We start from the raw sequence: 22,097 nt of genomic DNA on the forward strand, positions 1-22,097 counted from the left end.
AAGATTATGTCGTGTGATGAAACCTCCAGGAATACGTCCAACCAAAATTGATGTCTCTCTGAATTTGGGGTTTTCTCAATATCAGCAAGGTGTAAACATTCACAGATGTCATGCTCTCTTTTAAATGATGATTTAGTCCCTCAAATAGATTGTTGACTAATAAGGATAGAAGAGCGGTAATGAGGCATTAAAATAGATCTGATGAGAAAACTGTGAAACAGGAGTTCTCCAAGTTTTTCATGGCAATGAACTACACCTAATAGAGAGATTGTCATTGCCAATCCCTTTCTATTTACAATAACATGCAACCATTCCCCTCCCAACCAGAATGTCACTGTATCAACCACAGCAAGGAACAGTAATATTGAGGTAGTTATTGAATATATTTTTTGCTTCTTTGAATGCAATTTAGCAGCTGGAGACGAGGAGAGCCAGCACCTTGTGATCACAACTCCACTGACCACAGTGAGGACAGCCACTTTAAAAGGATAGGTTTCCATTATTAAGTGTTTAAATGTTTTTATTATCTTTATCCATCATCTTTGCATCAGATTTGACAGCGAACCCTACAGCCTTTTGTAGCTGAATGGCTTTCAGAGGCATGGCACATGCTGGCATGGGGTGCAGAAGGCAGCACTGGAATGGGAACCTCCAGGAACATTTCTGGATGAGACTATCCCCAGTATATGGTTCCTGGGGCTCACAGGGAGTGCAAAGGGCAATGGTAGTTCCCCTACCTAGGCACAATCATACAGAGAAAGGAGTAGCTGAGCCCTAAGAATTAGGGTTAATATAGAAGCCATTAGAGAATCATATTCTCTTCAAAGACTTTTATTAAAGGTTTGTGTCCCCATTGCACTAGAGAGAAAGGGAGAGACTTGAAGTATGCAGCAGGCTGGAGTTGTTTCATCTGTAGTTATTAAATAAAAAAAGGTAGTGAATTTCCATTCACTGTTTCTGATTGAAGAGTGCTTATTCTACGTTTGGGTTGGAACCTAGTCATGTTTGAGCATGATTGTAAACAACTGAGTTAGACCCCAGTTAGACCCTCAATTTAGCACTCAATGTAGACCAAAATCAATCATGTTTGTTAGAGAACCATGATTAAACCTAGCTACACCAGTCTTTAATCACGGTTAGTGGACATGATGCTGAACATGGTTTGTCCTGGTCTACATTGTCTGCTAAATCATAGTCAGCGTCATGCCATCGAATTGGATTGTTCATAATTGTTTCAAAGACATACATTTTCCCAACTCCTAGACAGTACATTTTGGTGGGGGGTGCGGTGGAGGGTGGGGAGGGTGTTTCACAACGTATTTTTTTTAAACAGAAAAGACAGAGAATTCCACATAACTAAATATTCTATTTAGACAATCCCTGTCCCAACTTCTTACAACATTTTTGTTCTGTTTGTACAGTTCCTAGCACAGTGCAACCTGGTCTATAATTGGGACCTTGAGGTGCTACTGCAATACTAATAAACACTGATATTAAATTATGCATTTCTGATAAGCCCTGAATGAATTGTGAATAATGAAGAAGACTTGTCATTAAAAAAATCAAAGGTCCTGGGATCTTCTTTTCCTGGCTGTTCCACATCCTTATTCTGTTTTCAAAAATACAATTTAGCTTCTCATTGCAACAGCTCACCCATCCATAACTAACCTATCCACATGGATGTTTTGAAGCTTCACTGATTAGTGTTTGTCAAGACCTTTAAGATCTCTGATGGGATAGTCTGTAGAAGTGCAAGATTTTATTTGTTTTGCTGTTAACAATATAATGGTTTTTTAAATTATGCCTCAGTAAAATAATATTCGCAAGTTCCATTTTTTAAAGCATTCTTAAAGTTGGTCTCTTGCTAGGAACAGACCATTTTTTTAATGGACAGGCCCCTTTTAAGAATAGGAGTTGATGATAAAATGGTGACCATTTGGAAAGCTGCTACTTTTGTTATTCTGAATGCTCATGAAAATAAATTGATTTTAAAGACAAGATTATTTCGGAAATTTTCTTTAACGCTGCTTAAAATATGTTAAGCGTGACTGTGCATTTCTTTTTTTAACAAACCTTTGTTTTACATGGTAGGTAGAACCAGGGAGAGGGGAAAAAAAAAAAGCTCTTGGCACAAAGACTTTTCAGGAAAGAAAGTTATTTTAAATGTCTGTTCAGAACATGTTCGTAAAACAGGAAAAAACACAGGTTGATAATAGCTCTCTGCAAAACTTAGCATCACTGAATAGCTTTGCCATCTTTTTTTAGAGGGAATGTGATGTCCTAAAGTAGCAGTTCTTAATTATGCACCATACAAAGTTACCAGGAGCTTCTGCCTGTGCAATGTCTATTGCACAGGAAAATGCATTTTTTATGTTTGAACCAGCAGATTTGTTAGCTTCAGTAAATAAATAATAAGAGTTGCTCTCTGAAATACCATATAGAAACATCTTTTAAGGAATGAGTACTGGGTTGAACGAGTTCTTCAGCAAATCGAGAAACAACTGGCACTTGATAAGCAACCAGGAGGTGTTACTAACAGTAACTTAAAATCTCACTTCTCACAATAATATCCTCATGAATAGACCAAGAAATCTAGCATGGCAACAAATTACAGCAGTGTCAATCTGTTTACAAAGGTGTTCATTGCCAAACCCACTAGTGCCTTTATTTAACAACTACTTCAAAAAGGGAATCATTTGTATGTTAATTTTAATCTATAGCCAAGAGCAGTAAAAGGTGCAGTTGTTTTAAAATGTAAATAAAACCTAGATTGTTATCAACCTTTTTTGTGCAAAATAAGCAAAAATCGATTTCTAGTTCTCCCAGGGAAGGTGGTTTGATGAATGCTGCCAGCTTGTGTTACTTTGTTTGAGCTAGAAATGAGAGCGCGAAGATACAATGCCATGCGACTGTGATTGCTTCTTCCCTCTAAAAGGCAAAATAGCTATCACTGTTGTCCGGAAATAATATAATCTACAAAATGTTGTGAAGTGATTCTGTTATTTTGTCTCTGCTCTTACATGCTTTTTCTGGAAAATAAGGTATGATTATGATTGTTATGGTTGTATTTATCTAGCACCAGTAAGTATTCTTGCAGAAACGTGAGAAAATACAGCTGGATCATACCTTTTATGATCCCAGTGCATAGGAGATCCTTGGCACAGTGACCCCCTGCCCCCGTTCCACTGGCAGTGTTCCACACCTCTGACTGCCTCTTCTCTTCAAAGTCTATGGAAGGCTCACTACAGGTATGGGTGTCCTCATAGTGGGCAGGAAGGGCAGAGGGTAGACTAGGAGAGGCACAGATGGGTCAGGGCAGGGAGAAAGCATCATCCCTCCTCCCCAAAACTCCTTATTGCCACCACCTGTCATGCCTTATACTGTATAAATACTTCCACAATTCCTCCTTCCCTCTACCTCACGTACACACATTGGAGAACCATCTTTAGCCCATCAGTGTACCCCTGCTAGAGACCGATTTGATGCAGTGAGCCATAACCATGAGAACAGGAATAGCCCTGGCCTCCCACTGATCCTGAAGGATCTGCAACCTTTCTGGGTAGGCACCGTTGGCTATTCTGCATGAGAGGAATAACCTTGCCCCTAATGCAGCAACTGTTGAGAAAGTTTCACAAGCAGAAACTTGTGCAGATTTCTTCCTCTCAATCCCCATCCTAAAGTGTCAGTCCTACTGGCTCTCCCAAGCACAATTTAAAATCTCATCAGACATTTAGAACTGAATGCAAAAGACACTGTTACCAAGATAAAAAATGGCTTTAAACTTCCCAGAAAAAATAGTGCTGTCCACATATTGTGATAGGTCTTTTAAGATCTTAAGTATTATTGCCAACGGCCAAGAACATTACTCATTACTGCTTATAGTATCCGTCGGACATGGAAAACTACATGTAATTGGGTAGTAGCCAAAATCTACTAATGGGGAAAAGTGCACAGGAGTAATTCATTGTGTTGTAATCATAGCCACAGGCTGTTCTGTAATCTGTACAAGCTCTCTGGCAAACAACTTTACTTTTAAGTGATAAAAAATTATTTGCACACTCATAAAGAGAGTATAAATGATGTACCATGTCATGAACTAGCCTGCAGTAGTTCACCTGAAACACATCTGAGACCTTCAAGCACATTTATCTTAAAGGATGACTCAGGGAAAGACAGAAAAGTACAAGGAAGCACTGTATCATAATGTCTGTATTTCCAGCTAGTACATGAAGAAGCTGATGTACAATTTCCAGCAACAATAAAATGAAGCTATGTCATACTCCCTCTTCCTCTTTCCCCCCATTTGCTCCCCACTTGCTAATTTCTTTTCTCACCCTCACTCCCAAAGAGCTCCAAGCCTTCATGCTGCAGCCACTTCATGTGTAAACCCTACCTGAAGGATCTGCATGCAGAACAGCTACAGTGTTGGGCTCCAAGGAGTTTTTGTTTCAGGCAAAAGTAATTTGCAAAGGACTGTACTAAGGCTCAATGAGCCTGTGCAATGGTGGAGGGAAAAGGAACTAAGCAGTGTGAAGACCCCTGAAAGCATTATGCCTGCAGAAGTCAGGAGCAAGAATAACACCACTTCTGAGGTAGCTAGGACCAGTGTCATTCCCTGCAATGTTTCTGCCCTATTCTGCAGGTATTGCATGTGCTTTCCCCAGTGCTGCTCTATATTTACCAACTGCCCTCCATTCCAAACCCAAATCCTACTCTTCTAGGGTTCTGAATGCTGCAGGAACTGCCCTCTGGCTTTCTCCTCTTGTGGTCCACAGCATTTTGCAAGCAAAACATGGCTGCCTCCTTTGCAGTGTACTGGGAATGGCTCTGTGATCCCACTTCTCACCACTAGCACGTACTCAGAACCAGCCATAATTATAGCCAATGATTTTCAGAGCATTATTTGAAAAAAGTATATGCGCCAAGTGATTTAATTTCTCCTTTTCTGCTTTGTCCGGGCTTGGGAGATAACAGTTACATAGCAGAACAGAAAAGGTAACTATAGTCAGGGACGGCTCTATGTTTTTTGCTGCCCCAAGCATGGCAGTCAGGCAACCTTCGGCAGCATTTCTGCGGGAGGTCCGCCGGTCACACAGTTTGGGTAGCATTTCTGTAGGAGGTCCTCCGGTCACGCACCTTCAGCGTACCCACCGCTGAATTACCGCCAGAACTGTTGGACTGCGAACCTTGTGCAGAAACACCACCGAAGGAAGCCTGACTGCCGCCCTCACAGCGATCAGCAGGCCGCTCCCTGCAGCTTGCTGCTCCAGGCATGCACTTGCTGTGCTGGTGCCTGGAGCTGCCCCTGACTATAGTAAGTGTGCTGAATGCAACAATCCCATCGAAATCACAATGAGTTGCATTAGTGATCAATTTGGCCCAGTATATTAACATTAAGTTAGGCTATGGTTAGTGTTTATTACATGAACTATCTGAAATATAACACCATGAGGATCCAGCTTATTCAGGCAAAGTATCAATTCACCCAAGAACTAAAGAAAGATGCAGTATAGCCCACCAAGTAACATGTCCTGCTTTATCCAGAGAAAGAGTGTGCTTCAATGAAGCCTTTGAGGCTCATGGGACGCTAACGCTTCATTACCACTGCACAAGTGCCATAAGAACAATTCTAGGGGGGTTGCAAAGGTGTTTGTGCAATGTTGCTGGCAAAACACTTCTGAATTCGACATGCTGTTGCCTGTGAGTTAATTCAAAGCAGTGTTGAAAAGGGAATTCTAGTAACTTGAAAATGTGCTGCTCAGATGTAACATGTTAATTATCAGCTACCTATAAAGGGGTTTCCCTCTAATTGTTAGAGGTCTGGTTAAAAAACAGTTCAACAAACTGCTAACTGTGGTCAGCTAGCCTCCTTTAGTGGACAGGGTAGTGTTATCGATAATGGATCTCGATGTCCCTTGTTCAAACTCTGTAAAAGGGGAATCAATCCCTCAAAGTCTGAAAAGTCATTTATCAGATTAAAAATATTTCCAAATTGCACTGCAGCAGCCCTGGACACTTTGCAGTCCTCCTTCAGCTTTGTCAATGAATCTGTTAATCGATCACTGTTAATCAAGCTCCTTAATTAGGAGTTATTATGGACCTCCTCCTCTAAGGTGCAGAGTGCTCCAGAAGTCAACAGTAAATGAGGGTGATTAGCACCTGCCAGAATTGGGCCCTATGTGCTGTTCCATTTGGAACATGATTTTGATTTGAGATTTCCTCAAACTGTCAAAAGATCCTTGCAGGCCATTTGAATTAGGGATGCATGAAAAAGTTTGGATCATTTCCAGCTTGGTCCTTTGCCAATATCTTGGAATGAACCAAACCAAAAGCTTGCCTGAGGTTTGAAATGTTTTGAGTCCTATGCCTCCTCACTCCCTGATTCTAAATAGAAACAGAGATAACAAAATATTGTGAGAACAGTGATTATCAGAGTAATTCCAACCAATCAAAATCAGGAAGTACTCTTTGTGTGTGACAGAGTGTTGTCATAAACCATCCACTTCAATTTTTCAACCAAAGAGGTTTGCATATACAGCTGTAAATTCAGTGTTGCAGATTTTCCTGATGGCTCCAACACTACATGGAGCTTAAATCAGTCATTCTGAAAACACTCTCCCAGAGAGAGTGTGTGTGATGTCCGAAAGATGCCTAGCTTGTGCTAGCTATGCCCAGAGGATATAAGTTCAAGCCCTGGTATTTCTGGCTGTATTCTCCCTTTGCTCTGTGTTAAAACGGTACCTTTCTGGAGTTCAATCAGGGGGGCATTTACTCTTGAGAGGAAGGGAAAAGAGTAAAAGCAGAAACAGCTGTTGATGTGGGCAGGGTGGCTTTGTGGAGAAGGCAGGAGGGGAAGGGAAAAAACATCTGTTAAAGCTTTATGAATGACTCTTTTGGCTCAGTTCATTCTACAGTTGTGGAGCTCTGCCTTCTGAGTACATGTCACTGCTGACAGCAACAAATACTACAAAAGTAATGGAAATAATATAAAATAAAATAAAAAATAGAAATAATTTGGCTGAGAGGAATGTAATAAAGAGAAGAAACATGCAGTTAATATGGTTAAGTTATCTCGTATTCTGTACAGCAGGCAATAAAATAACATACAAGTGTGATATTTGAAGAACTGATTTACTGTTGAAATTCCCCATGCTAATTCTGAGGCCTTTATTTTAGAAAATATTTCTATCAATTAATACATTAAATCACACTTACTCTTAATATCTAATGTGTAAACTGATGACCTGTTGTCTGTCTTGTTGAATCTGTCAGCAGCACATAGAGATGTGAGGGAAGAGAGGGGGACTCAGTGCATGGGCTTCCACCATGTTTCTATCAAGTTGCATATTTGATGGACTTTTAAAAAGCTCATGTTAATCTGAACCACTGTAATAATACTTGTCCTCTCTCATTACGGAGTTGCCAATTACAGTCAGTAGACAGATGGGAGAAGTAGTTTGGGTATCTCATGCCCCTATTCTCCTGTATCTGCAGACTCCCTGGTTGGACTTTGTCCAGGGCTGCCCAAAGGATTCAGGGGACCTGGAGCAAAGCAGGGGAGCTGCGGTGCTTGTACTCACCGGGTGGCGGTCCGGGTCTTTGGCAGCATTTCAGCGGCAGGGGGCCCTTCAGTCGCTCCACATCTTCGGCAGCACTGAAGTGCCCCCTGCTGCCGAAATGCCGCTGAAGACCTGAAGTGATTGAAGGGCCCCCCGCCGCCAAAATGCCACTGAAGACCCAGACCACCGCCAGGCCAGGGCTCGCAGGGCCCCTGCGGGTCCCGGGGCCTGGGGCAAATTGCCCCACTTGGCCGCCCCTCCCCCCCCCCCGGGCAGCCTTGATTTTGTCTCGCACAATGCATTCCAGTCTTCCCTCTTCCTGAAAGGAAGTGGGGCATCCGGGCAGTTGCCTGGCTGCCATACTTCATGCATGAAGTCCAGCTGGGGAGCCTTTTATTTAACTTAACAAAGAGAAGTTTAAGAGGTGACTTGAGCACAGTCTATAAGTATCTGCATGAGGAACAACTATTTAATAACGGGCTCTTCAGTCTAGCAGAGAACGTTATAACATGATCCAATGGCTGAAAATTGAAGCTAGATAAATTCAGACCGCAAATAAGGCACACGTTTTCACAGTGAGTGTAATTAACCATTGGAACAACTTACCAAGGGTTGTGGTAGATTCTCGATCATTGACAATTTTTAAGTCAAGATTGAATGTTTTTGTAAAAGATATGCTCCATGAATTATTTTGGGGAAGATCTATGCCCCATTTTAGATTAGATTATCTCAATGGTCTCTTCTGGCCTGAGAATCTAGGAATAAACTGTTTTAAATTTCTTTTAAAACTATTCTCATTCAAATCTCTTAAAGTTTGTAAGTATCACTGGACTGTTACTTTCCTAGATATGACTGTGATAGAGGACTCTATTTAAAAAAACAAAAAAACACCTCCCTCCCACAAACAGCCAAATTTGCATTGCAAAATAACTGCCTATATGAACATCCTTAACTACTTGCAATTTTATGTAGAGTTAGACTTCCACTGTGGGAATATTTTTTACACTGTTATTCTTAGGTTTCTTTCAGCATTAATGCTTTCTGTTTTTTTCTGCCATTAAAAATATTTTTGTATCTGACTATATTCCCCCAAATATATTATCCTGGATCTTTCCCAAGTTAAATCTTCTCTCCACAGATACCCTTGTATTTAGTTTCCTTACTTCTGCTCGCAACACCTTTCAACTTAGAATCATCTGTGAATTCCATTTACGTTTTTCAGATTACTGAAACAGGATAGGGTCATTAAAATAGGATTCAACATTTATATCAGCTGTATCTCAACAACCACCTCAACCCTAACTCTATGTACTGCTGTTTATCCTTCAGCCACTTTTTAATCTACATTGCAATGTTCTTATCCAAACCAAATAGAATCAATTTTGAGCTAATGAATTCATGAGATGATGTAGAAAATTCTTTACTGAAATCCGAATGTATAATACATGAACTGCACCCACACATTTTGCAATTATATCAAAAAAGCAGTCATCTCTAGGAAGAGACTTTCTTTTCTTAGGTATAAATTGAATGTACATTAACAACTTTAGGGACACTGAGTAGGAAGCACTCACAGCATTGCAGAAATGAGCTCATCTCTTGTCTACTAAGGGGAATTAGGAACTCAGAGTTTGAGCATGCCCCTGGAAGAGATGATATGAGATGCTTACAAAGCCATTACCTACAAAAGGTGTGCCTCATTTAAGTAACTGGGCTAGCAGGTGGCCAATATTGTTTAATGTTAAATGTAACTAGTCTTGCACCCTTAATCAAAACAGCCAAATTCTGTCTTCATGTACACTGTACAACCTCTCTGAAGTGAATGGAGGTACACAGGTGTATCTAAGGGCATTATTTGACCTTGCATGCTAAATCTATCAGTCAGTGAGAATATGTTTTGGAAAACTATTTAGGGACTGTTATAGAGAAAATTATTGAAATTTCAGACTCATGCATATCATCAGTAAATAGGCAAAAAAAAATCCTAAATTATGCTTGCATGCCCTAAAATATATAGCAGTGCCTGGTACCCCATTTGGCTCACTGTTCTTGAGGACAAAATGAGACTTCCTAGCACTAATATGTCATTGTTTGGAGAGGAAAAGACAACAGCCTTCAGTGTTATGACCTTGTGCCCAGGTAGTTAACTACTTTCTCTGTCTTCGCTATGAGTCCAGAGACCTTTCAGTTTATCTGAATGTGACAGTCCAAAACAATAGCTTATTTGTCCAGCTCCAGTTTAAATTCTTTTAACGACAACAAGTGAAATAATCCACTGTGAAGAACATTTAAAGCAATTCATATCAATAGTCAATATATTTTTCAATGTTGATTTCTGGTTCAAATTCCCATAGGAGTAATATTTGACTGGTAGCTATGCATAAATAAAGAAAAAAATCATAATGTGAGATACTGAAAATAAACAGGCCTATACAATTGTAGAGCTTTCTCTCAGCTCTGTGCCCTGGTCACATGTTCCAGAGATTGTATGTGGGTAACCTGAGAGGCAATGGGCTCTTGAAGTCTAACAATCAAAAGTCTCCATTACCACTGGGATGATATCATGCTTTGCTCAATACACATGTACTGTTTCGATGTTCGTTTTACAAACAGACTAGCTAGAAACTAACTAACAATACTTCTTCCTAGTCTGTATATCAGATAATGGTCTCTGCAAGGACCCACTTTCAAGAATATGTTTTAACTTTTTATTAAGGCAAAGTTACAACAAAAGAACACACTACATCTTACATTACTTATTAAGAATCAGGTTGATAGTCAAATAATCTGATAAAGCTTCTGGCTAGGGAGCCCTCCTACTCCAGAAGTACACTAACAAGGGTGACAACATTGCTAAATAGAATCATAGAATCATAGAAGATTAGGGTTGGAAGACACCTCAGGACGGTTACCTACCAATAGTAGAAGAGAGAGAGAGAATGATATTGGGCCAAATTCATGCCTAGTATAAACAGGCACAACTGTAAGTGTCTTTAACCCAGGGGTCCCCAACGCAGTGCCTACGGGTGCCATGGTGCCCGCTGGAGCATCTAAGTGCACCCATGTACTGGCCAGTGGACAAGCATCCACTGAAATGCTGCCGACAAGCTGCTTCATCCAGAGGCGTCGCCGCCGAAATGCCACCATTTTTCAGTGGTATTTCGGTGGCGACGCCTCTGGATGATGCTACTTGTCGGCAGCATTTCGGCAGCGATGCCTTTTGACGTTGTCACTTGTTGGTGGCATTTCAGTGGATGCTCATCCGCTGCCATGGTCGTCCGTGGCTCATTGTCTGGTGCGCGCCAGACAAAAAAGGTTGGGGACCACTGCTTTAACCTTATACCAGGCTTCATTAAACCCTGAAAATTAAACAAACTCTACATCCCCAAAAGTAAGAATGTTTAGTAATTATTTGTATTACAATAGTACCAAGTAGTCAAGGCCCCAATTGTACTAGGCATTGTACAAAATACAAAAGACAGGCAGGCTTCTTGCTTACCATCATCATTATGTATATAAGATTGTGATTTTTGTGTTATGGATTCTGTGTGAAATGACTCCTGCTGGTCAAGGTATGCTCAATTGTTTGCTTATTGTCACCAATCAATCTCTTGTAGGACATAACTACTGGATAAGAAAATATCCAAGACAAGAGTGAGTATGACCCAAAGGAAAATGTGGTTGGAATCTGGACACACCTTTGCATGTAAGTAATTGGCTCACAACAGTGCTCTCCCTTCAACATCAGTTAAACCTGCAATATCCGGAATATGATTTTTGTGGCTTAAGTAATGCTGGAGTAGCTCTGGTAGTGTCGTCCACAATCTGAAGCTCAGTCCTACAGTACTGTGGATTACTACTACTATTAATAGTAATTAATGCTAATATAGTAAAATATGTTAATTTAGAAAAGTAAGGCCAGATCATATCCCCCAGATCAACATTTGGAAGGTCCCCTCAGTGCATGGATCATGCCTTCCATGTAGAAGAGGCGGAAGGTCTTAGATATCTCTATGGCAGCACCCACTTCAACTGAACTCTGCTGAGGATGCTCCATAAGTCCAGGGATCTACACAGACATCTGGAGTCAAGGGAGGAGGGCTAGGGTCATGTTATTCCCTAAAATAATGTGGTATGGCCCACACTGAATTATCTTTCTGCTGGATCATCTTCTTGATAGGGCTCCCTCCTTAGGGGAGGCTGTTAGAGCACCTACTAGAGCAGCAGGAAAGGTGTGGGCTGGGGAGCCTCTTAGGAGGAATAGGCCTTTGTATGGTTGGTCCTGCCTTTCCACTTATCCCCATATCTACGGAGTCTGAGGGGAAGGTGGTTTGAGCCCTGTGGCCTGTTTTGTGGGGAGCAAATCCAACCCCACAATGGAACAAATCATTGCAAGGGAACCTCTCAGAGATTTCCTCCTGTCAACCCCCTTCCACAGGGTTTCCCACAGGAGGATCAATTATGTCTATATATGTGGTTTGAAAGAGATTTTGTGCCTTTTAAGGGGTGTTAATGGATTTGTACCTCAATGTACAAAGATTCATTCATATAACAATCTGCATTGTTATGTGAAAAGGTGCCCTTGGAATAGCTGAACTTACTTTTTAAAGTGTTCAGAAATACATGTGCAATGCATTTGTTATACATAAAGTGGTATCCTGTTCCCACACTGTTTACATCTACAGACAAGGAACAGAACACAGAATTTTATGTATTTAATTATTTATTCATTTATTCTCTTGCTGGGTAATGGAAATACATTATTATGTTTATGGGAGAGATGTTACAGGAGTTCTACAAAGATCTGATATTTCCATATTTGGGAATGTTCAACTATCAGCAGATATGGAAGATATTTTACAGCTTGCTGTTAATCCCTGCATTGACTCCCATCATCCCTGGGAAGCTGTAGCATTAGCCTAAAGTTGCTGCCTATGGATCAGTTTTTCCATCAGTGTCACAGGAGTAAAAGGAAGGAAGGAGTGGAATTTCCTTTTTAAACATGCCAGTTAAACACTCATATAAACTAAACTGCAGTTTTACTTAACACATGGGTTTCAACCCTCGTGTGTAGCCAGAATTTACTGCATGTTTAATGACCTATAGTGTAATGGGGCAGATTCTCTCCTGCACCAGAATTCCACTTAGCCACAGAGAGTCTTTGGGGAACCAGCGTCAGCTCCAGTTCCCTGAATTGGAGAGACAGCTCTGGTTCTGATACCACTTGGAGCTGTTATCAGGCATATCTTAATTCCACATTGATGTAGGGTCCTTAATAGATCTTTCCAGTGGAGGATTGGTGTAGCAGAGCTCTGCCATGCCCTCTTCCCCACCCCAGCACAGCCCTTGTGTTGGGAGGAGGTGGAGGCAGAGCTGTGGGTCCAAATAGCAACACAGATACACTAACATGTAGTCCCCCCATGTCATGGGAATTATCTGCCTGTGATCTGCTGTGGATTACCCTTTTGCACCACCTGAGTGATAGGAGTTGTAGCCTTGGAAATGGAGTCACAACTGGGCTCTAGATATATTGATTGTAGTGACCTATAAAGAAAAATGGCAGCCATTTTTGTCAGTTTTCAGTAGATTTTGAATTATATGAATTACTTCTATTTTTCTTACAACTTTTCCATTGCAGCTTGATCTTGTTGTTGAACTGTAGCATAAAACACATTGAATCAGATTTAATGATGGAGAGAAATTGGATCATTCAGTCGCTGCTCCTCTTGTCAGTTACCATGGTGAGTTTTAACGTTTTCCTTAACATGTATTTCCGCTTTCAGTTTTCAGAGCTTCGACACAGATCTTAACTTCTCTGACAAATATGGAAATACAGGATATTCTTGTCTTGCTCTAATATAAAGCTCTAGTAGAGGACAATTCTCTTTAATGGTATATCCTGATTTTAATGCCTGTGTCAAGGTTCCTTCCCCACTGTGAACTTTAGGGTACAGATGTGGGGACCTGCATGAACACCTCTAAGCTTAACTAGCAGCTTAGATCTGGTCTTGCTGCCACCACTCTCAACTACTAGCTCCCTTTTCTGGATAGTTTTGAGAGACTTCTTCACCAAGTCCCTGGAGAACACTGATCCAACCCCTTGGATCTTAACACAAGGAGAATTTAACCATCCTCCCTCCTTTCCCCCACCAATTCCTCGTGAGTCCAGATCCAGTCCCCTTGGATCTTAAAACAAGGAAAAATCAATCAGGTTCTTAAAAAGAAAGCTTTTAATTAAAGAAAGAAAGGTAAAAATCATCTCTGTAAAATCAGGATGGAAAATAACTTTACAGGGTAATCAGATTCATAGAGCCCAGAGAAACCCCCTCTAGCCTTAGGTTCAAAGTTACAGCAAACAGAGGTAAAATCCTCTCAGCAAAAAGGAACATTTACAAGTTGAGAAAACAAAAATAAAACTAACATGCATTGCCTGGCTGTTACTTACAAGTTTGAAATATGAGAGACTGGTTCAGAAAGATTTGGAGAGCCTGGATTGACGTCTGATCCCTCTTAGTCCCAAGAGTGAACAACCCCCAAAACAAAGAGCACAAACAAAAGCCTTCCCTCCACCAAGATTTGAAAGTATCTTGTCCCCTTATTGGTCCTTTGGGTCAGGTGTCAGCCAGGTTTCCTGAGCTTCTTAACCCTTTACAGGTAAAAGGATTTTGGTGTATCTGGCCATGAGGGATTTTATAGTATTGTACACAGGAGGGCGGTTCCCTTCCCTTTATAGTTATGACAGCCTGTGTAGTAACTAGGAGAAGTACAGAAATTTGAAATCCTTTCCGGCCATTGATCACAGTTGTGCCCTCCACTAGCAATGGGTTTTGCAGCAGTGGTGGGTTCTGACCTTATACCCATTTATGCCAATGGGAAAACTTCCATTGACTTCAACTAGAGCAGATGGGACTTATGATAGATAGACAGACTGATAGATTTCTAAGGCCAATAGGTACGCAATACAGTCAGTGAAAAACTTTTCATTGTCAGTCTTCAGTCTGACTCTCCTTATTTTCATAACTTAGTATAAGTGTCCGTATAAACTCAGAATAATGTGTCCTCCATATGACTACGGTAACACATTGATCACCCAATTCCTTTGACCTTACTGTTTTGGTGTGGTTTGTTTTATGCTTTATAAACTATAGAGGAAACCAAACAGCCCTAAAACAAACCAAAAGCCCCAATAACTTCAATTAGTAAGTCTTGTTTCATAGAAAATCCTTTGGGGCTTGATCCAAATTCCTTCAGAATCAATGTTCACACTTTAATTTACTTCAATGGGCTTTGTAAAAGGCCCTTAATCTTCTTCTGATTTTGTCAATACATTTTATTCTCTTCCATTATCAATTGCAGTCTTATCATGTCAGACCATCACTTCTGCCCTCAGGCAGGGGTACTTTATTTTGATTTAATAGTAAGAACACTCACCAAATGAACAGGAAGAAAACCAGCTTGTCTGTAATGAGTTCTAATGGCTACTTTTGGTGAAATTGTTTCAAGAATAATAATAATTGCAAGCTCCTTATATATCAGCTTACTAACCTGAAAAACAGAAGATCCACTAAAAACAACGAGGAAAACTTGAGGCATCTTAAGACTAAAATTTATTTGGGCACGCTTTTGTGGGCTAAAATCCACTTCATCAGATGCATGGAGTGGAAAATACAGTAGACAGATATATATACACAGTACATGAAAAGATGGGAGTGGCCTTACCAAGTGCTAATGAGACAATTCAATTAAAGTGGAAGTGGGCTGTTCTCAACAGTAGAATACCAAGGGAGGAAAAATCACTTTTGTAGTAATGAGGCCAATGTAATCAGGGTGGCCCATTTCAACCAGTTGATAAGAAGATGTGAGTAACAGTAGGGGGAAATTAGTTTTTGTAGTTGGGCCTCATACATCTGATGAAGTGGGCTTTAGCCCACAAAAGCTTATACCCAAATCAATGTATTAGTCTCTAAGGTGCCACAAGTACTCCTCGTTTGTTTTGCTGATACAGACTAGCATGGTTACCCCTCTGGAAAAAGATCCAGTGTAGCGGTTACAGAAAAAAGTACTGTGAAAACAATGATAACTTTCCAATATATATGTATTTTTAAATCTCGTTTTCTTCCTAGTTTTTTGCCATTGCTATACCAAATGAGCAGAATCAGAATGTGACACAAGACTACACTCATTTGAGTGTGACTAGGAATAAAATTATGACAGCACAGTATGAATGCTATCAGAAAATTACACAAGATCCTATTCGTGGTAAAGAAGGTAAATGGTTTTTCTTATTTATTATTTGAATTGCCATAGTGCCTAGGACTAAAGGACTAGAGTCCTGTTGTGCTAGGTGATGTACAAACATAGAACAAGAAAGAAAGATGGATGGATGGATGGATGGCCCCTAATGCAGAGAATTTATAATCGAAGAAGCAGTACCTAGAGGAAGTAGACAGTAGATTTTAATTGTATAACTAAGGAACTTTAAAGTCCTCCTCCTTCCTTGTCTTATTAGTAACTTTTTTGGTCTATAACACAAATTGCATTTCTGTAACTTTCAGGATGACATGCATGTGATTTTTCCTTAGCAGTGAGGAAGAATATTTAATTGCTATGGAAAGGTGCTGCAGTATGTTAGCTACCCAAAACACCACTGCCTGCAGACCTAATGTTTTATTTATAGATATGGATTACTAACTATTTAATTCCTGCCCAGATAAATGAAGAAAGTGTACCCACCTATAGGTATTATAGGTACTTCAGCCCCTCTGGGCCAGCTGTTTCATGTCCTTAGGAACAATGAAAGCATCTTCATGTTAAACAGGTGATATAAATACTTAACTGGAAATGTTCACATATTGGAACATCCTTGCTTTCTTCTAACTTCTGGGTCCCAGAAATATTCTTTGCCTTTTAAATAATAACCGACTTTTGACACAAACAGCTTACAGGAACTCATGAAGATATTCAAGATGGAATTATTCACTTTCCCTTTTAAAATCTTTTTAAAAAAATACTGGAATCTTAGAAGGTGGGAGAAAAGAGATTTTACACTGATTTTTTTTCTCCTGATTAAATTATCATCTATAGTCAAGACAAATGTTTATGCAGTTTAAAAATAAGAATAACTCATACAGATCTGTGCCTTCACATGGCTGTGTGGCATATTGTATAGCTCTGCTGTATAAATAAAAGCAAGGAAATGGTCTTTACAAGTTTATTCTTTATCCTAACATAGATTATTTCAATTTAAACTGGTTAGTTCAGTCACTCGGGTCTCAGGGCTGTGACTATCTGCGTAGCTCTACTCTAGACCTGGCATTGAGTATAAAGTGCAGATTAGGCCTTTGTAGTCACAGTTATGGTGAATGATGACACATTTTAAATACATCTTAATGAAAGAAATGTACTTACAAATAAAGGCACTCTTCTTATCATCGGAGCAGACAGAATTTTAATTAACATATTTTGGCAAAGATTTTACTTCATCCTTTAAAAGCTCATTCCAAATCGTTGCTTTAAGATTTTTATTCAAGAAAAGAAGTTTGCTTTTGATTGAAATACTTTTGTTCTGTGTTGAAGATTTAAAAGCTACATGTAAAAGACCTGGGATAACTATTAGAGAAATTATTTGGTTTATATGCTCACTTCCAGATTTTACATCTAATTATTGTAAGGCTTTTGTGAATGTGGAATCAAACTTTATTATCTGATTTCTCTACATTTGTGCAGGTCCTTACTGTAACAGAACATGGGATGGTTGGTTGTGTTGGAATGATGCTGCAGCAGGAACCATATCAGTACAACGCTGTCCTGATTACTTTCAGGACTTTAACCCATCAGGTAAATGTGTATGAACCTGTATGCCAGTTTTGTTTGGCTAAATGGCATGTGGGTTTGATTTAATCTCCTTCTTGATCTAACCACCAAGCACACATCAGTGGCTCAGCTCCTTGGCAGCTGCTACTACGAAAGGTTCCATGTTATTGCACACCTACTGGATGTATGCACCTGCTCCTTGCCCAGGTCCACTGGCCACACACACCCACTGGCAGGACACTCCCCACTGCACCACCACACTGATAATTGCCCCTGCAAGGCTGTATAGATTAGAAAAAGAAGTTGAGGGTAGTGCAAGGTTTGTTAATGTGTTAGTTAACTCAGAATGTTTCCCTAACATGTAGACATATGTTAATACCTTTTACCTCAAATTCAGCTGGTCACAGTTAACTACGTTCCCTCCATGGTCAACCTTGACCTATATTCTTAACTGAAACATGCCCTCTGTGGTCATGAGAATGTCATAAACCAGAGTGATTCTGTTGTGTTTGGGGTCTCCCAGTGCCCTTTCATGCCTGGGACTATTTGGCTCGGCATTGGCAGTAAAGCATTCACAGATAAAGCAATTTCTTCAGTGACTGTGAACATTATAAGCAATATCTCTCATGACATTTTCTTTTCTCTCTTATTTATTAGACTAAAATGTCAGTTTTTAATTTAGATGCCTGATTGTCACATAAGACCTTAAAATCTTCTTATCATGTTTGTGAGATACAGTTTTAGAGTAATTAGATTGAAGGATTTTTGTTTGCTTGCCCTTGCCAAGCAAATACAATGGTTCTCAAAATTCATATTAATGTAAGAAAGCTCTCTCTTCACACTAATAAAGCTGTCTGTCCTTTGCCAGTTTTTATAGGCTATGAAATACTAGAGATGGAGAAACAGACATTGAGTACTGACTTTTTTTTTTCTTTTCTTTTCTTGTATTTATTTATTTTTTTTGCTTGCTTTTTCTTCCCCATTTTGGCTGGCTAAAGAAAAAGTTACAAAGATTTGTGACCAAAATGGAAACTGGTTTAAACATCCTGAAAGCAACAGAACATGGACAAACTACACCCAGTGTAATCTCCGTACACATGAAAAAGTAAAGGTAGGAGAGGAATGCATGTTACCAGGGATAGGAAGCTCATTTGAAAAGTTTGTAACAGTCTTGATGAAACCTCAAATACCAGCAAAATTGACCGTCATTAAAATACTACTTTTTTCATAGCCACGTAATTCCCTTGTGTGTTCTTATAATGTGTTTAGAAGCGGGGGCAGCAATTTAGAGAGGCAACAAGAGAAGAAAGCAGGCTAAGCAGACTCAAAGGGCTGGATTTGGACTTAACCAGTTTTAGACCAGCTTGAAGTATATAACGTTACTCTGGGGATACCTCTACGCTGCAAGCTATTGGTGTATATAACTACAAGTATAAATAGTAGTGTAGCTGTGCTAGCACAGGCAGTGTAGGCACAGCTTAGCCATGCCAAGTACAAACCCACCAGAACCCTATGGGTACTTATTTAGAATGGCTAAGCTGTGCCTCCACTGTCTGCGCTACCCTGCCTACACTACTGTTTCCACTTGAGCTAGCACAAGCATGTGTGCAAAGAGGGAAGAAAACTTTGAAGAGATTCCCTTCAAATCTTTGCTCATAATTTCTTCAGAATTGGTCCTACCCACAAGTGGAAGAAAGGCCTAGAACTCCATAGATCTCCACGAGGGATGCAGATTTCAGAAGGATCTGCCAACAATATGGTCCATCCAGTGCAGTCATAATGACAGCAATTTCCCTACCAGCAAGTGCATAGATGTCATTAGTGTATCTCCAAGATAGAGTAACTCCTGAGCTGAGCTGGTTCACATTAGTTTTAGTGAAAAAAATTGTTCCCTTCTTTCATCAAAAATTTTCAAAAATTTAAAAATCTGGAGAAGCTCTCCACGTGGTTTTGAATGGACACGTTACTGCCTTCCCTGCCCAAGGCACTTGTTCCGGCTCCCACAGACAGCCATTTACAGAGTCCAGGGAATGAACAACTCACGCTTTATCATCCATGCAGGCAAGGACAGATCTGTATATGGAAGTCTTCATTTATGCGTGTGGATCTGGAGGAACAATCAGGCCACAAGGCATGGTGTCTGTCACAAAGATGGAATTTCTGTAGACTTCACTGGAGTTTGGAGATGTCAGTTAGAAATCCGACAACAGAAGCACAGCATATTTATACTCAGTAATAGAAACAAACAGCTTATTAAAATGCCATCTATTGTCTATCTTTGAGCTATGCTGTGATATCTAGTGGCATCACAGATAAAGGAAAATGTACCCTCAGCTGAAAGAGATGCAGCTGCTTATAGTTTTGTTTTTTTTAAATTAACAGTCAAAATGAAGGCAAGTAACAAACAGAAACATAGATGAAATTGTAAACTGCCCAAGGAACAGAACTTGAAAAGCTATAGTGGATCAGATTCTGAATGAATTTAGTCTTCAAAAGAGTGAGGGGATCAGTGGTAGTGGCTTGTACTAATATTGAAGGCAAGTGATGATAACAATCTATATTTCTATCATAGCTCAGAGTACTGAACAATCATTCACACTGAAGAACAGCTAAAGTCTCTAATGAGCATGTTTCTTTAACTTTGCCTCAAATAATGAGAAAGCACTTTTCTAATTTAGTTTGTGAATGGAACAAATGTCATAACTTCATTTTCACTAAAATGTGGCTGGAAATATAGAGAAGATTAGCCAAATAAGCTGCTCCAGAGCCATCCAGGGTCTTTACTGTGAATAATGAGACGTGCAAGCTTCCGTCAGATAGCTCTGCCAACATCCCTCAACTCTGACTTGTATTATTATACCATACAAAAACCTACTTTAAAAAAATGTGCAGTTGCTTACTTGGTAGCACAAATGATATGTGCATGATAGTATACAATGTTTTCATGCCTCACTCAGTAGGCAGCTTAGGAGCTGCCCAGTAAATGTGGTGGATGTTCATTATTTATTTTTTATACTTACTAGTCTATGAGTAGTCCCGTTCCCACACTACTGCACACCACTCAATGTTGGCACTAAATTAGGCATAAATCTTTTAGATTTATACCTCCTCCATCATCCAAAATTATCCACTGAATGAGAGAGAAAAAAGCATGCCATCATATCATTCAGTGTTGTCACCAGAGTTAAAGTTGCATGGACAACTTTAGTTTTGACACTTCCAAATTTCAGAGTGTTTCATTTTGCATCCATAACATTATTTTAATATTGGTTTGAATTGAATTTCCTACATTCTTTAAAAAGAAGAGTAAAAGTAAAGAAATTTCATCATGTAGGACTTGTTCAGTTTGCCTTGTTCAGTGAGACTGTTAGTAGACCACACAGAATCTATTTACATAGGTCCTGTAGCTTTAACATCCTACACAACTGTCTCAATGGTGGATATTCTAGGCCAAAGGTTTAAACTGAGTCTGTGGAAGTCAGGAATCTGCACTGTAGTCTGATGCCCCAGTCTTGTGGATTTCTCATCTCAATTCCTCACACAGAACCCAGTTATTTGGGCTGTATGCAGGTGGAGAGGATTTTGCCCTCTATGCCTGCATTTCCAATTATGCAAAATGAGAATAGGAAGACTTACTGCATTATAGGTGTTTTTGTGAGGTTAAATTCAATAACCGGATGTTTATAATATTGATGATCTTGACTGGAAACCATTAGGTAAATTCAAAGTGGTGGTAGTGTTTAATGTGCTGCTTACTTCAGATTATTAATGAAGATACATTATATGTTGCCAACTGTTCCTTAAACTGCTCTTTAGAAGTGTATATTTTACAGTGTTTTCTTTATTGCCTGATTTTTCGAAGTTCTTTAATGTAGCTTGCTGAAGACAGATTTAAGACACAAGTTTAATTGCAGCTATTTTTGAGTTATCAATAATTTATTTCATGCTCTTCCTGGAATACTAATTGAAAGCTGAAGTTCCAACATGGCAAATGTAGGTCCTGTTTGGAAGGAAATGTCTTTCAAATGATTAGGAAAACTCACTCCTACAAGAGTGCCACATGAAAGGATTACGTAAATGCATCTCCAAAACACATCAATTTCTGCTTTGCAGAGGAGCAGCATTATTGGATGAATCAACCTTTAGCCATGAATGTTCCTAGCAGAGTAACATAAATAGCTAGGACTACGTAAATGCACAGGAAAGACTTAGGAGTGTCTGTTTTAAAATGACGCATTAACTGATATACAATGAGTATTAAACATGACTGCTACTAATGTTACGTACCATATGGAGAGAGAGTCTTCAGTGGCTTAGGATCCTCTTAGAGTTAATCACATGGCCTCTAGAGCTGACTCACTATTGGTCTATAATATTTTTCATTTTCTTAATCCATTACAGTTCTACATGTAACAGGGGTCTGCTGGAGTGTGCTTTTATTGATAGTATTTTTATATTGCTCATAATGTGTTTTTTATTTTGTTACTTTATTGCAGACAGCCCTGAATTTGTATTATCTGGCCATCATCGGGCATGGTCTTTCAATTGCGTCACTTTTGATTTCCCTTGGCATATTCTTTTATTTTAAGTAAGTATATTTAAAAATGTTTTTGTATCTTTCAGCAGACTCCTTTGGCTACAATAATCCTGGGTAATCAGGCAATTTGAAATACCTGATACCCTAAAATGTTAATAAGGGTTGGGTGGAGGATCCAAATTGACTAT

General features: G+C 39.6%; 1 protein-coding gene across 4 annotated transcripts in view; it reads left to right on the forward strand.

The window, feature by feature from the left end:
* Positions 1-22,097, forward strand: part of CALCRL (calcitonin receptor like receptor) — a 101,223-nt gene that overhangs the window by 40,386 nt on the left and 38,740 nt on the right. For 2 of the 4 annotated variants that reach the window (XM_050916424.1, XM_050916425.1), the window contains exons 2-8: positions 3,098-3,248; positions 11,177-11,265; positions 13,198-13,300; positions 15,683-15,827; positions 17,286-17,396; positions 18,371-18,483; positions 21,869-21,960. In XM_050916424.1, coding sequence (XP_050772381.1) covers positions 13,247-13,300; positions 15,683-15,827; positions 17,286-17,396; positions 18,371-18,483; positions 21,869-21,960 — 515 coding nt within the window. In that variant the 5' untranslated portion in view covers positions 3,098-3,248; positions 11,177-11,265; positions 13,198-13,246. The remainder of the gene's footprint in view (positions 1-3,097; positions 3,249-11,176; positions 11,266-13,197; positions 13,301-15,682; positions 15,828-17,285; positions 17,397-18,370; positions 18,484-21,868; positions 21,961-22,097) is intronic. The other 2 variants (XM_050916421.1, XM_050916422.1) reach the window with 1 other exon arrangement.

This window comes from Gopherus flavomarginatus, chromosome 10 (genome assembly GCF_025201925.1).
Source record: "Gopherus flavomarginatus isolate rGopFla2 chromosome 10, rGopFla2.mat.asm, whole genome shotgun sequence".
NCBI classification, from domain to species: Eukaryota; Metazoa; Chordata; order Testudines; family Testudinidae; genus Gopherus; species Gopherus flavomarginatus.